This window comes from Hetaerina americana, unplaced genomic scaffold, assembly GCF_022747635.1.
Source record: "Hetaerina americana unplaced genomic scaffold, ioHetAmer1.1.p SCAF_10, whole genome shotgun sequence".
NCBI lineage: Eukaryota > Metazoa > Arthropoda > Insecta > Odonata > Calopterygidae > Hetaerina > Hetaerina americana.
In genome coordinates this window covers 6,851,024-6,864,258 of record NW_027286070.1, presented here as the reverse complement: position 1 = coordinate 6,864,258, position 13,235 = coordinate 6,851,024, and the positions used below count along the sequence as shown (strand labels likewise).

At 43.8% G+C, this 13,235-nt stretch overlaps 1 protein-coding gene across 1 annotated transcript in view; it reads right to left on the bottom strand.

Moving 5' to 3' along the window:
- Positions 1-7,404: 7,404 nt before the first annotated feature.
- Positions 7,405-13,235, bottom strand: part of LOC139700208 (uncharacterized) — a 150,009-nt gene continuing 144,178 nt past the window's right edge. The window contains exons 7-8 of the mRNA XM_071598798.1: positions 12,302-12,836; positions 7,405-10,745 (exon numbers count right to left, since the gene is read on the bottom strand). Coding sequence (XP_071454899.1) covers positions 10,370-10,745; positions 12,302-12,836 — 911 coding nt within the window. The 3' untranslated portion in view covers positions 7,405-10,369. The remainder of the gene's footprint in view (positions 10,746-12,301; positions 12,837-13,235) is intronic.

Genomic DNA, 13,235 nt, shown 5'->3' with positions numbered 1-13,235 from the left:
TTATTACTCCTAACAAAACACAAAATCCATCATCCTACTCTATATCAGGTCCCTCTTCATCTCTGAGTACTTTCTTCCTCCCTTCATCCCGTCCAACATCCCTATCCTGTTCCTTCCCTTTCCTCTTTTGCCCAACATTCTACCCTCTATCACAGTCTTCAACATCCCACTGCCGGTCAATACCCCCTTCATCCACTTTTCCTGCCTCCACAGGATTTCTCCCAACAAACCCCTCTCTTCTCCCACCATACCAAGTACTTCCTCATTTGTTTTCTTCTCTGTCCATTTCACCTTCTCCATTCTTCTCCACACCCACATTTCAAAAGCCTCCAGTCTACGTCTATCCTCCTGCTTCAATGACCACGTTTCCGCACCGTACATAGCTACGCTCCATATCAAAGTTTTTACGAGTCTTTTCTTAACATCCTTACTCAAAGTCCCCGTCATCAACTCCCTCCTCCTTGTGAAAGCCTCTTTGCCTAGCGCAATTCTTCTCCTTACGTCCCTACTACTTTGACCGTGTTGGTCCAAAACACTACCGAGATACGTAAACTGCTCTACCTGCTCTAGTTTTTGCCCTCCTATTTTAATGTTAAGCTTGGCCTTTTTCTTTCTAGAAAATCGCATAACCTTTGTTTTCTTAATATTGATTCTCATCCCATACCTGACGCACTGAATTTCCAATTCACTCAGCAATGCTTGCAGCCCCTTGGCTGACTGACATACTAAAGCTTGGTCATCAGCAAACCTAACTGATTTTACGAATTCCCCGCCCACTTTCATTCCTACCTCGAGTTCTTCCCATGCCTCTTTAATCATTTCCTCTGCATACAGGTTGAACAGCAACGGTGATAATGGGCAACCCTGCCTCACACCCCTTCCTAACACTGCCCATCCTGACTCCCCGTTTCTCACCCGCACCTGAGCAGTCTGAGACATGTACAGGTTGCGGATTAGCCTCCTTTCCCTCCAATCTATTCCTATTTTCTGCAATATACTCATTAGTTTTTCCCAATTCACCCTATCAAACGCTTTTTCGAAATCTACGAAACAGGCAAATACCTCCTGGTTGTGTTCTATATTCCTCTCGATTAATAATCTCATTACTGCAATGGCATCACGCGTACCTCTCCCCTTCCTAAACCCAAACTGATCATCCCCTAAGTAATCATTTGCCCTACTCTCTATCCTTTTGTTTATGATCCTGAGAACAACTTTAGCTGCGTGGGATATCAAACTAATTGTCCTATAGTCCCCACATGACGTGGCCTTTACCTTTTTCGGAATAGGAACTAAAACTGATCTCACAAAGTCTTCCGGCCAGATTCCCTCCTCATAAATACTACGGATCAGCCCATATAGCCTCTTCCTCCCACATTTTCCTAAGCATTTTAAAAGTTCCACGGGAATGTTATCTACCCCCACGGCCTTATTTAGTTTCATCTCCCTTAGTGCCCTTTCTATCTCATGGTCTAGTATGCCTAGACCTAAGCTGTCCTCCTCTACGTCATTTTCTTTTTCAATGTCTAACTTTGTTGGTCTGAGTTCTTTACCATACAGTTCTTCTATATACTCCTTCCATCTCTCTTGGATCTTTCCTGCGTCAACTATTACCTTACCCGCCTTATCTCTAACTGTTAGCATAGCTCTTCCTTTCTTACTTCCCGATAACGATTTAACTTTGCTGTACAGCGCACCGATTTCACCCTTTCTCTGCAGACTTTCCATATCCTCGCACTGCGTCTTCCACCATGCTTCTTTTGCTTTATTTGTTGCCCGCCTCAATTTATTGTTCAATTCTTTGTACTTCATTTTGCCTAATTCTGTATTTATATTCTTCCATTTTCTCCGCTCATCCATCTTTGTAATCATCTCATCCGTGATCCATGGTTTCCTAGTCCTTTTAGCGTTAACGGTTCCAATAATGTCTTTTGCGGCTGTAGACAACCCCTTCTTGATCATTTCCCATTTTTCTTCGATAGTACTAAGCCCTTTACCATCCTCCATGATTTTCTCTACCGCCTGTTTGTATTCCTTCCTTTTCAACCCATTTAACGCTTCTACATTCCATTTTCTAACTCGCCGCCCCTGCCTTATCTTTTTGAAACGTACGCTACATTTCATAACAACTAAATTGTGGTCTGAGTCCGCATCCGCTCCCGGGAAGCTGTGGGAATTTATCACACTATTCCTAAACCTGTGTCTAACCAGGATATAATCTAGCTGATATCTTCCTGAGTCACCTGGCATTTTCCATGTATACCTGCGTCTTTTGTGGTGTCTAAACCAAGTGTTGGTGATGACTAACCCCTGTCTTCTGCAGAACTCAACTGCTTTCTCCCCGCGGTCATTCCTCGTGCCTAAACCGTAGTCCCCCACCTCATCACCATCTCTTCCTTCGCCTACCGTCGCATTCCAATCCCCCATCACTATCAAATGTTTCCCTGCAGGAACACACGCGATCATGTCCTCTAACTGATCGTATATCCTATCGAACTCTTCTTCCTTATGGTTGCTCGGTGGCATGTATACCTGAATAATAACTAAGTTCGTCGGTTCTGCTTTTATCTCCACTAGTAGTATTCTATCCGTTACCTGCTCTATGTTGACTACGTTTCTCCCTACCTCTTCATTTAATACAATGGCAACCCCTCGTTGGCTCTCGTCCCCGCCGCTGTATATTATTCTATACTTATCACTCCAGTAATCCCCGCTATCTTTCCATCTCACCTCGCATAGACCTAAAATATCTATATTTCCCCTTTCCATCTCTCGCTTAACATTCTCCAATTTCCCTGTCCACATCATTGTCCTAACATTCCACGTTCCTATTCTAACTAATTTCGTCTTCTTCTCCTGCGTCTTCTGTCCTGCTGCTGCTGGTTTTCCCTTGCAAGGGTTTCGTGGGATGACGACCGCGGAAGCCTTGCCTCCCCCGCTGCCGGGCACGACACACGGCCGATTGGGCCGAGCCCCGTGGTTGCCAGGACTCAAAATATCTCTATTGTCCATCATATTTTTCTAGGGAATGATAATTGAGGTGGTTTCCCGTTGCCTTCCTCAGATGACACTATTATATAAATTTTTTCAGCATTCGCGATATGAGAAGATGAAAATATTTTACATTTTTATTTATTTGTTGATGTTCATGTAATTTATGAAGATTATAAGAGCGATCGTTGATAAAGAGGAGCCAAGTATTAGCAGCTGCTATTCTGTACGCCGAGTGCGTCGTCACTTCAAAACTTGCACTCAAAAGGGCAAAATATACTGAAACAAGATTAATCATGTAAACTGAAATTAACTTCAAAGCAATAATCTAGTAAATACTTATCCCCGACATTTATGACATTGATTTGGTCAAACTTCATAATTCTCAGTACATTTATTTGGCATCTGCGTGAGCCATTATACGGGCACATTAACACACGAGCGAATCACCGTAGAATATCTGTTCATCTACATCTACATCAATACCCTGCAAGCCACCAAAAAGGTGTGTGGCAGGGGGTGCAGCACCACAGCTGTCAGACTGTATCTGTTGTCAGACCCCTGTCGATTTCATCAAGAAGAGGGTATCGTTTCAATGCCGATACATTTAGACGCCATGTTTTCACTGACCCAGAAGTATTATCACAAACTCTAGTCGAACTCTCACCCTTTATGCTGGTGTTCATCCATGATTGGAATAAAGTATTGATGAATGAAATAGTAAGTCACCGACTCCGAAATTTTTTCAAGGCCAAGGTTAGGATTCATAGTCGAGACTACGCAAAGTGATCTCTAGAATGAATAGATTGACCTTGCCGTGTTTCATGGATATCACTCACTTGAAATCGGGCCAAAGTGCAACATGTAGTTTCAGAGCTCCCTGTAGCCAATATTATGGACTTCAACAAGAAGGAAAAGGTTGAGGCCGATATAGGTGAGTTTAAGCGCCTTGTGGAATGTATATAAGATACCGAGATAATGCTCTTTTTGGTAATTAATCATCATTCAGTGAGTGATGTTAGTCTTTCGAAAAATATTAGTGGGCATTTACATGAAGAATGCAATGAACTTTTATCAAGTAGATATACATGTAAAACAAGGAAAGTTGTCGCCGGCAAAATATTTTGTACTCGAAAAAGACTCGAAGAGTCAAAAAAATATTTCATCATGCCCCAATGATGAACCTATGCTTGATTATATCCTAATGATGCCCCTATTCTCTGAGTAATTCAGAAATGCATAGTGACAGTTATAAAGTTAAAAAATACACGTTAGTGAGTCTTGTTTCATTTGCCAATGGCGTCCTTTGTAAACTTATGAATGACAATAAATGGCAAAGAATAGCGATTAATTTGCTTCACCAGTCACAACGTGGTGTAAAAGAGAAGACTCAATTACTTTTGCCGCATTTTGTCTCAATACTCAACCCTTATTATGTCTACTCGAACATAAACAAATAACTATATCATTTTTTGCGACATTAAGTTGGGAACTTGTGCATATAAATCATATTTCATATAATCGCTGTGAAGTTCCGGACTATTTTGCATCAGAAGCTGGCTGGCGAGATACTGGCCAATATTCCTAGAGAGGGTGAGACATAAGTGGGGAGGAAGAATGAGGACAGGGCGAGTCGGAGGCCCATGCCACCACACACACCCACACAAAGCACTTCAAATCCTTCGGGGAGTAGCTTTCTCCTAAATAGCTTGCAGAGAACTGCTCACCGGAATCACGCGCAACCCCTACGCATGATTCTATTGTGCTTTGCACGTACATGGACTTATATGGAAGTAGAGGTACTAATTTTCAGCGATTTTAGATTTTGTTGTTTTAAATAAAATCTCCTCTCTCTGAAGCATCGGGGAGGGATGTTGGAGAGTACGACTTATGAATGAGAGATGATAGAGAAAAAGATCGAGTCTAAAGAGGAGGAAGGGCTTAATAATCATTAGCATCTAGTTCAAACACCATTATAGGCATGGCACAAATGGAAAATGCCAGGAGAAACAGGTAGGTACCCAATATCATGGCGAGACATGGGTTTAGCAATGGATTCATGAACCGCAGTTTCCCATGGCGACGGATATCGATTTAGGCCATAGTTTAGTTGTTATGTAATGCAATTTCAATTTGTTAAAGACTACAGGGAATAGCAGAGCGGTAAATTGAAATGTGGAGTGATTAATAAGAATATAAAGGAAAAAATGCCAAGAAAAATTAGATGCCATTACTAGAATACATGTATATCTACAACTGCTAACCACAAATGGCACTTATCTAGACACGCGGAAGAGAATCATTAAAAATTATTCTATGAGTTTGGTTTATATTTCTATGAAATGTGGAAAAATAAGATAGAAAGCGATGGGATAGTACAAGATAAAAATGATTAAAATAAATAAAACAGATGTGTAGTAACAAACGAAGAAACGGTGAATATGAGCCTTTCGTAATGAAATGCTTAACATGATGAGGGGGGATGAAAATATTGAGGGAATTATAAGGTACGATAGTTTAGAAAAGATATTAATTAAGGAAACGTTGAGGGAAAGAATAATGCGGAAGAAATCCAGGGATGAATTATGAGAAGCAGAAGGTGGTGGAAGACGTCAGCGCCGGGTACTTAAGAGGAATCAAGGGATTGGCAATTTGAAGAAACAGGATAATAGAACGGAGAATATCTACTCCGAGTTAATTCTCCAATTAATAAACCGTGATGGAAGGACTCATTGGTTGTTGATTGATTTGTCTATGTAGAACCAAAGAAGCGGGAGGACGGGCCGAAGATGGCGCCTGGTAGGTAGGCCTTCCCGCGGTGACACTGTGTGGCGGCGGGTTGCAGAGATGCTCTTTGCGCTCCCGGGGGTTTGGGGGAGGGGAGGAAGAGGCCGTCACGTGGCGTCCTCAGTGGCCGAGACGTTGAAGTTCCCAAATGAATTAGTGAATCAGCCGCAAAAGCGCGTGGCATGAATTCTTGGAGATCGAGAACAGGCTATCACCTTGGAAATTAGACGGACAATTGAGGTTCATTTACATGTATGTTTCACTATTATTGGGTCTTGGATTGAATTTCGAAAGAGGGAATGCGAATCCGTACATTTAATGTTTGACGGTACTCGCTCACGCTGTGACATTATCCGCCCTGACGAGGCAGTATGGGACTGGAAGTATTTTAACCAAATGTCCCAAATAAAATCATTCGACGGCTATATCGCTATATATATTATAGGATCCTCCCGCTGGCGTTTGTTATCACTAACCGAGAAGTCGTCCTCGTCATTTCGTTTAGCTTTCGAGTCGGTATCTCTAGAATAGGTCCAAATGCTCGCCGTATATTCCAGCTGAAGTGCGACTGACGAGAAATGCAAAGTCTCCTTCCCTTTCCATTTGTCGCCATTGTTTTCCAAACAGATGCCCCACAATAGCGGAGTGCCCTCTCGTCCTTCAAACCGCACGTGTCTACCTTGAGGGAGGGCCAAGCCACTGGATGGGTTGTTAGCTTCCCCACGATCGGTAGCGTAAGGACCTGAAGGTCTAAGATAAACATCACATACGAGAGAATGAAATTAAACCGGTGTAAGGGTTCATTCGTGCGCTTAAGAGAGGCAATGCTTCGGCATTACAAGCAATTGCATAGAGGTAGTTGATGACAAACACGTTATGTACCGACGAAAAGAAAATATTTTGTAAGAATTTAATGTCGAGCAGAGCGCGGTACACATGCAAAGCTTGACCATCAAGGAAAGAGGATAAGCATACATACACTGAAACTCGAGATATGTACCGTATACATATGTGGGGAAGATTGGAATGGTGAAAATTATATGATATGAAAGAGGACTGAAAATGGCGAGGAAAGAGATGGAGTTATAAGAAAAAATGTCCACAATATAGAAAAAGATTTGCTTTGAAAATTCTATACTTCTTCAGCTTCTAGGACTACTTGATTACTGCTATTCAATAAATAAAATATATTAAGTTAATGTGAATTTCCTTGATCGGCCATACATTATCTTACCTGAATTAATGATTGATCAGAGAATTATGGTTTTGTACAAGAGAAGTTGTTACTCGACATTAAGGTCCGATACATCTCCGAAACATAACCCTCGCGAAATCCTATATTGATATGATATACACGTGTGTACATCGATAAATTCTTTTGGATTTTCATTATTTACACTTGTTTCCACCGAAAATACATCGCGAAAAACACCGTCATGAGACAAAACCAGCATGCATATTAGTATACCTTCAATGCTCCTCCCCCCTTCATGGTACTTACTTACACGTAATTAGTACATTTTTCAAGTTTTCAAATTCAAAAGTTGACATACCAAGGTAGCATATTTACTTTCAAAGGATTTTGTAACAGACAAATAAATGAACAACATAATATTGGAAGCTGATATATTTTTAAGCTTTGATGAACCTTTCAGTAGCTATGTTACAGATTGATGCCATTATAAACACCTTAATGGGCACCACGATGAGTAATGACAGGGTGCTGATGAATTCAATGAAAGTTTTACAAGATAATTTACACAGTATGTACATTAATGACTGAAGGACTATGTAACATGTTTTAAAAAATCTTACACATAAATATGTGATAGTCTTCTTCCATACTCCATTCTAGCAATAATATACCTCGTTGATAAGATGTGAATTTTTCAATACAAAATTTCAAAAGTCTAAGATAATTTTTCCTCTATTCTGGTAGTATATTCTTCATTCTCAAGGTTACTTTTAATATTAATGTGGACCAAAAAACAGGAGATTTTTTCACAGAGAGAACTCTCATTTTTAATCATCAAAACTCGTAAAAAAACTGCATCAATCCTAAGGATGACTATAAATTAAGCGTTTGAAAATGATTGGGACCACCTCATTTCATTCAGCGGACTTTGAAAGAATAAAACCTTTGGAAACTAACATATCGAGGGTGATAAATAGTTCTTAGATTTTAGGGATTGGAAAATATGGAATGCGAACCATCGATGACATTTAACATAAAATTGAATCGCTTTATGGCTAAACTTGCATACCCTCAAGGGATAGCATCTGAAAAGTCACCGACGAGACACTGCTCGAAATGAGGCAGTGAGCGAATCACGTTCTGCTTTAGGAAAACCACTACACCAACTGGTGGTGATTCTGCTCGGCAGCAATATTCGCCCTTAGATATGCGGCCAGATCGGCCGCACATCTAGGGGTGAATATTGCGGCCTGCCACGGAAAGACACTCGAAGCGCAGTCATTTGAGTGATGAGGATGGACCACAGGCGGTGGACGGATACCCTTCCTTCCCTTGCTCCACATTTACAAATGACAAACTCTCGGTTTAATTATGCACCAACCGTACGATTTTACACCCTGAAAGGCACGAAGGGTGCGCTCAGGGTCCCAATCGAAGAGGTAAGAGTTTACTTCACAGAGCACGCCGACCGAGAAACCCATGTCGTCGGTCGTTGAGCAAACGTGAGAGGGCGGCGATGAAAGAATGGAACAAATGTTCGCAGGTCGTGACGAGCACCACATTTCAAGTCGTGACACAAAAGTCACGAAATATTGACAACGACGTGCGCAGACACGTGGCACTCTTCAAATGAGCGTTAAAAAAGTGTAACGAGTCCCATAATGAGTGCTCTCACGAGGAAGAGAAAGACACCCTCTCACTTCTTGTCGTGTTTCCGTCATCCGATCGAAGAAGCAAGAATATACTTTAGAACAACAAAATATTTAACAGAAACCAAGGAACGTAAGGAAAACAGATACATTTCCGTAAATAACTAATTCATCGACCAGGATATTATTTGCCATTCTTCTTTCAATGAATATCCAAATCATGAACGAAAACACTTGGACGAATGGAAATCCTTAAAAAGAGAAAAATTAGAATTTTACAAAGTCCTAGAAGATTCCATGCCAGGCGGAATATGTAGACGAAAAAATGTGCGAACTACATCGAATGCCAATGGAGAATTTCTTTGGAATTTTGACCGAAACGAGCATTGCCTTTGAAGTTACGAGAGGACTCTCTCCTGCTGGAGACTCTTCCTTTGTTCTAAGGAAGAGCTCCAACAAGAGGGCTAGGCAGGTGGTGCGGAAGGGGAACATCTCGAAGGCCAAAGATCGCTGATATTATCAAATGATTGAACTCGTAAATAAAATGACAGAAATATAAGGAACTTGGAGTCCGCCCAATAACTAACAGTCGGATTATCGGAATACAATTCCGTATCGGATCTTCACTCGACGAATAAGTAAATAAATACACGTTACGCGCAGAGGTTACTTTTAAGAATATACAGCGACGTACTGATTAATAAAGTGGTCTTTAACTGGTAACGGATACTCTTAGACCTGAAGAAATATCTGGAACTGAAATTTTCGTCTCTCAACGAATTACTGTGCTGGGGTCACCATCGATGGAAGTGAGAGGGTAGACAAAAAAATAAAAAACGTAAGGCGGGGAGTACGCCACCAAATTGTATAAACAAGCGTGCGGGCTCATTCTTTCGGGCAGTCTCCAAAGACTCGTAGTTTCGGAATCCCAGTGTCACCGATTTCGGAGAGATGTCTCGCCGAGTGTGTCTGGGGACTTGGAGGGGATCCGGACGGAACTGGCGCCGGGCGTCTGCTCGGCGAACCTTGAGCAAGCATCGCTTCTTCTAGGGCGACGCGGGAGAGAGCGTTAAAAGTCGGCGTGGGCGGGAGGGAGAGAAAGAGCGGACGAAGCAGGATCAAAGGACGAGCCCTTGAAGAGAATGGCGGCGCCAGGATATTGAGCTCCAATAAAAGACAGCCGTAGCACCATCTAGCGTGTAATGCCAGGTATTCCCCGAGTCGAGAAAAACATCGCACCACAACCTACGGTCCTACCTGGACCAATCGTTATAAAAATTTCATGAATTTCCCGATACGCTCCGAATATACCTCACTTTATCGGTACAAATTGGGAACGCCGTTAGTGATTTCGGGTTTTAAATTTCGATTGCAAATGGAGCATATTCCACACACGTGAACACGGTCACACTTCCACCCATGCTGTACTGCCAGCGGATATCTTTGCAGTTAGGGCGGGGACCAGCGATCGCCCCCCGTTGGCCGATGAGCCATCCCTCGGACGAGATCGATCGGGAGTAGGCGTGTTGGGTAGCCACTCAACATTTTACATACACAGCGGGGAAGGGTACACCATCCCCGCCACACGTCTCATCCTAATCGTATTATCTGTACAAATGAGACTTGTTTAAGTTCTCTTCACTTATTTCTCGACAGTAGAGGCCTGCTGGTGCGAGGCCAGAGTCCCACACGGGCCTCCCTGGGTGGGCCACTTCCTCCGCCAGCGTCGCCGTGTCGAGAACTCCCCTCAGATAAATTCCGAGACGAACACCTTCTTGAAGTCTGGCACGCTGCCGGACATCCTCTCCCCGTTGTCCAGGTAGGCCACGGCGTCCGGCCGGGACAGCGCCGTCTGCAGGGAGTCCACGCTGAGGACGACCCCCGCCACCCCCAGCCGCCGGCCGGCGTGGTGCGTGTGGCCCGGAATCCGGCGGTGCCTCCGGCGATGGAAGTTGTGGGGGCTCCGGATGAGGGCACCACCCACCACCGCCTCCCCGCTCCCGAGCAGGTCGTCGGCAGGGGGGGAGCCGCTCCTATGGCGGTGCTCCCTCGGAGGCGCCGCCTCGGCCAGCCGCAGGCGGTAGAGTCCCAGCGCCGAGGGCACGCTCCTCTCGAGGGGTAGCCTGCGAAGAGAAGGAACGCCCATGAGTCGAGACGCGTGCTCGAAGCACTGAGAGGGGGGCACACCCGTGTCGAGCAAGCACCACGGTAGTAGTTCGAGTGCTGTCTGGTTGTAACCCTTACGGTATATTAGACTGCGGAACGTCAAGAGAAAAGAAGGCATCGAAGGAAAGAGTGGCCTGTGTTACCTTTAATACGTATCATTTTTATTGCGTTCACCTCTACTCGTGAAAGTGGGAAAAATGATGGAATACACTGGACAATATCTAAGAAATCAATAAACCGTCATCCGGAGAAAGCTGTCCGGGGATGATTCTCCGACTAGTGTCCCTTCCCTTTTGCCAATCATTCCCCGTCCGGCATTCCTTTCCCAATCGCGGCTCTCGACCCAACCCCTCCTGCCCTTGGATCAACGAGGACTTCCCGGAAACAGGCTTATTTTCAGCCGTACCGTACTTCCACTTTTTATTGACGGATGGTTCATCTATCGTAAGCTGCCGATGTTTTTTGGTACTTCATAAGGCTAAAGTATAACAGAGCATTTCGCTAATCTTTGAATCATGTGACCCTAAAGCTATTTACGAAATAATGATACCCTTTTAATGTCCCATGCGTAGTCCAGCAATCTAAAGATTTTTAGAACTCCATCAATGAGGGGTATCTCATAAAGTTCTGAGTATCAGCTTGCTACACACCGGAACATACTTATCACATCTGAGAATTGAACTTATTAAATATGCGTGGAAAATAGTTTGTTGGCAGCTTCAGCAATTGAGAGCTGAGACAGACATAAAACATTGAAGATTGCAGTATTCGCGGTAGGAATCGACATTAGGATGCGTCGTTCTGTCATGGCGTGCTGAATTGTACGAACAACAATCTTAATATGAACTTGCTAACCAGCTAAATTCCAGGAATTACGTCACCGGAAAGGAAAGTCGGGAAACGTATGATTCAAATGAACAACAGAAAGTTTGGAGGAAAAAAATGAAAATTTACGTCATCACCTCAAAATACCAACATGCACTATCGGCTAGCGATCATTAATTGAGGGAATTTTGAATGCTTAGTGTCGCTCCTATCCTGTTCTTAATAATACCCAAAATCTATGTTTTTTTATCGGAAGTATGTAGGTTCTCCTATGACTGAAATCACAATGCAAATTCTCCTATCAGGCTGAATTTCTAGAATCGCGAGCTCATACGGTCGTCGAATCGACCCCACTCCCAATGTTTTCATCATATTCCGGAGGTATCTGGGTAAGAACTATCGATTTACTCAGTAAAATTTCAAATGGTAACCGAGTGAGACAACCTAGGACAATATTTTGTAGATTCCACAGTATTCGAAATACATACAACCCTTAAATGTTTTAAGCAGGACAATTTTCAGAGGGCAAGGTATAGGAAAAGTATGAGGCTTCCAACCACTGAAAGCGGAAGGAAGACAAAGAAGGAGAAACGGACTCACGAATATTCGAGTGAGTGGTACATATTGGGACTGCAATTGGGTGAGTGAGGTCAGCTGGCGGCGGATACCAAGCATTTTTCGGACTCACCTGAAGGAGGTCACCACATCTTCGACTTCTGTCTCCTCCCCATTCGACGTGCTGCTTGCCTCCTCTTGCCGGCAGCTGGAGGCGTTGATAACTGAGGTCACAATGACACCTTTGGCGTCTCGGTATTCGAAGTCGTCGTTGGCCGCCGTGGTCATCGAGCACGAGGACATCGGAGAGGCCGGTCGGTCGCCCTCCTCCCCCTCATCCTCCCCCTCCTCCCCTTCATCGTCGTCGTCATCGTCTCCTTCCGGCTCCTCCTCGCAGTCTTCCTCCAGACTCGAGAGGGTGGCGTAGATGGGCTCGTCCTCCAGGTCGCTCTCGCTCTCCTCCAGCCGGTTGACGACGGTCTGCCGCTCCAGCGGCGCCGGGTGTCCCGGGCACCCGAAAATGGCATTGTTGTTCCCGTTATTGAGATTGGTGAGGTCGATTTCATTGCTAGTCGTCGAGAGGTCGATATTCGAGTGTGTCCCCTGACGCAGTGAGGGCACTGGCACCATGGCGGGGTCGCACCTCGGGTTGGTGACCATCTGAATCCCTGGAATTAAAAAAAAGGCAGTTTGTATTAGTCAAGCCCGATTTCAGCGTCAACCTTCATAGCATGCACAAATACATGCGGGGATTGGTGCCGTAATTGGGCATTGATTATACATATCACAATCAATAGGGTCAGGGAAAAGGAAGAGCCAAAGAGCTAATAGAATGCCTAGACTGAAGTACTACACCTACGCCTGATTTTTTCTTTAAAGTTTTTCCATGGAATTCAATTTCTACGTGGCATTTGAAACGTAAAACGAACACCCATACGAGGGTGTCTGAAAATCAGTGTAAACATGATAAATATTTAAATTTACGACACTTCCCACTTTTATTTTCCAACATAGTGCACTTTTAGGTCTATATATTTGGTGCGTTGCTGCTCCAGTTTGTTGATCCT